Source organism: Colobus angolensis, unplaced genomic scaffold, assembly GCF_000951035.1.
Source record: "Colobus angolensis palliatus isolate OR3802 unplaced genomic scaffold, Cang.pa_1.0 Scaffold120, whole genome shotgun sequence".
NCBI lineage: Eukaryota > Metazoa > Chordata > Mammalia > Primates > Cercopithecidae > Colobus > Colobus angolensis.
In genome coordinates this window covers 2723199-2723935 of record NW_012113142.1, presented here as the reverse complement: position 1 = coordinate 2723935, position 737 = coordinate 2723199, and the positions used below count along the sequence as shown (strand labels likewise).

General features: G+C 55.8%; 1 protein-coding gene across 1 annotated transcript in view; it reads left to right on the top strand.

Annotated features, from left to right (window-relative positions):
- Positions 1-347: 347 nt before the first annotated feature.
- BCL7B (B-cell CLL/lymphoma 7B) overlaps positions 348-737 on the top strand; it is a 25402-nt gene continuing 25012 nt past the window's right edge. The window contains exon 1 of the mRNA XM_011930877.1: positions 348-663. Within this exon, the coding sequence (XP_011786267.1) occupies positions 348-663 (316 nt within the window). The remainder of the gene's footprint in view (positions 664-737) is intronic.

The following is a 737-nucleotide window of genomic DNA, read 5'->3' as shown; positions in this document are numbered from 1 at the left end:
ATCACTTGAACCCAGGAGGCAGAGGTTGCAGTGAGCTGAGATCACACCACTGCACTCCAGCCTGAGCCACAGAGCGAGACTCCGTCTCAATAAATAAACTGGAAGTTCTTTGAAACCAAAACCACGTATGTCTTCAGTTTTTGGTACAGAGTCTTGCACAAAATAGGCATCTTTTATTTATTTTAGAGATGGGGTCTCCATATGTTGCCCAGGCTGGAGTGCAGTGGCTATTCACAGGTGCGATCATATCACAGCTGACTGCAGCCTCAAATTCCTGGGCTCAAGTGATCCTCCTGCTTCAGCCTCCCGAATACTTGAGACTACTAGATACTCGAGAAAAGGCAAGAATGTGGTCTGAATGTTGGGAAAGTAGTTCATCTGGTGAAGAGAGGAGAGGATTCCAGGTGAGGATCAGGTATGTGCAAAGGCCGGAAGGCATCCTGAAGAAAGGCGAAGAAAGGCGTGGTTGGAGCACAGCGGTAGAGCCGGAGGGCAAAGGTGCTGGGCAGGAGAGGCGGGAGGACAGTGACGGCGCAGGACTGCGGTTCCACAGGGTCAGGTCCCTAACACGCTGGCCACAGCAGGGAGCCGACCTCCAAACTCCCAGGGAAAAGAACCAGTTGCCCACCGGCAGCACCTCACACCTCGCCCTGACCACAGCACGTGCGCCCGGCCCGCCTCGCACCCTGGCCCGGGTAGGGGCTCAGGGGACTCCCGGGGCGCTCAGGAGGGACGCC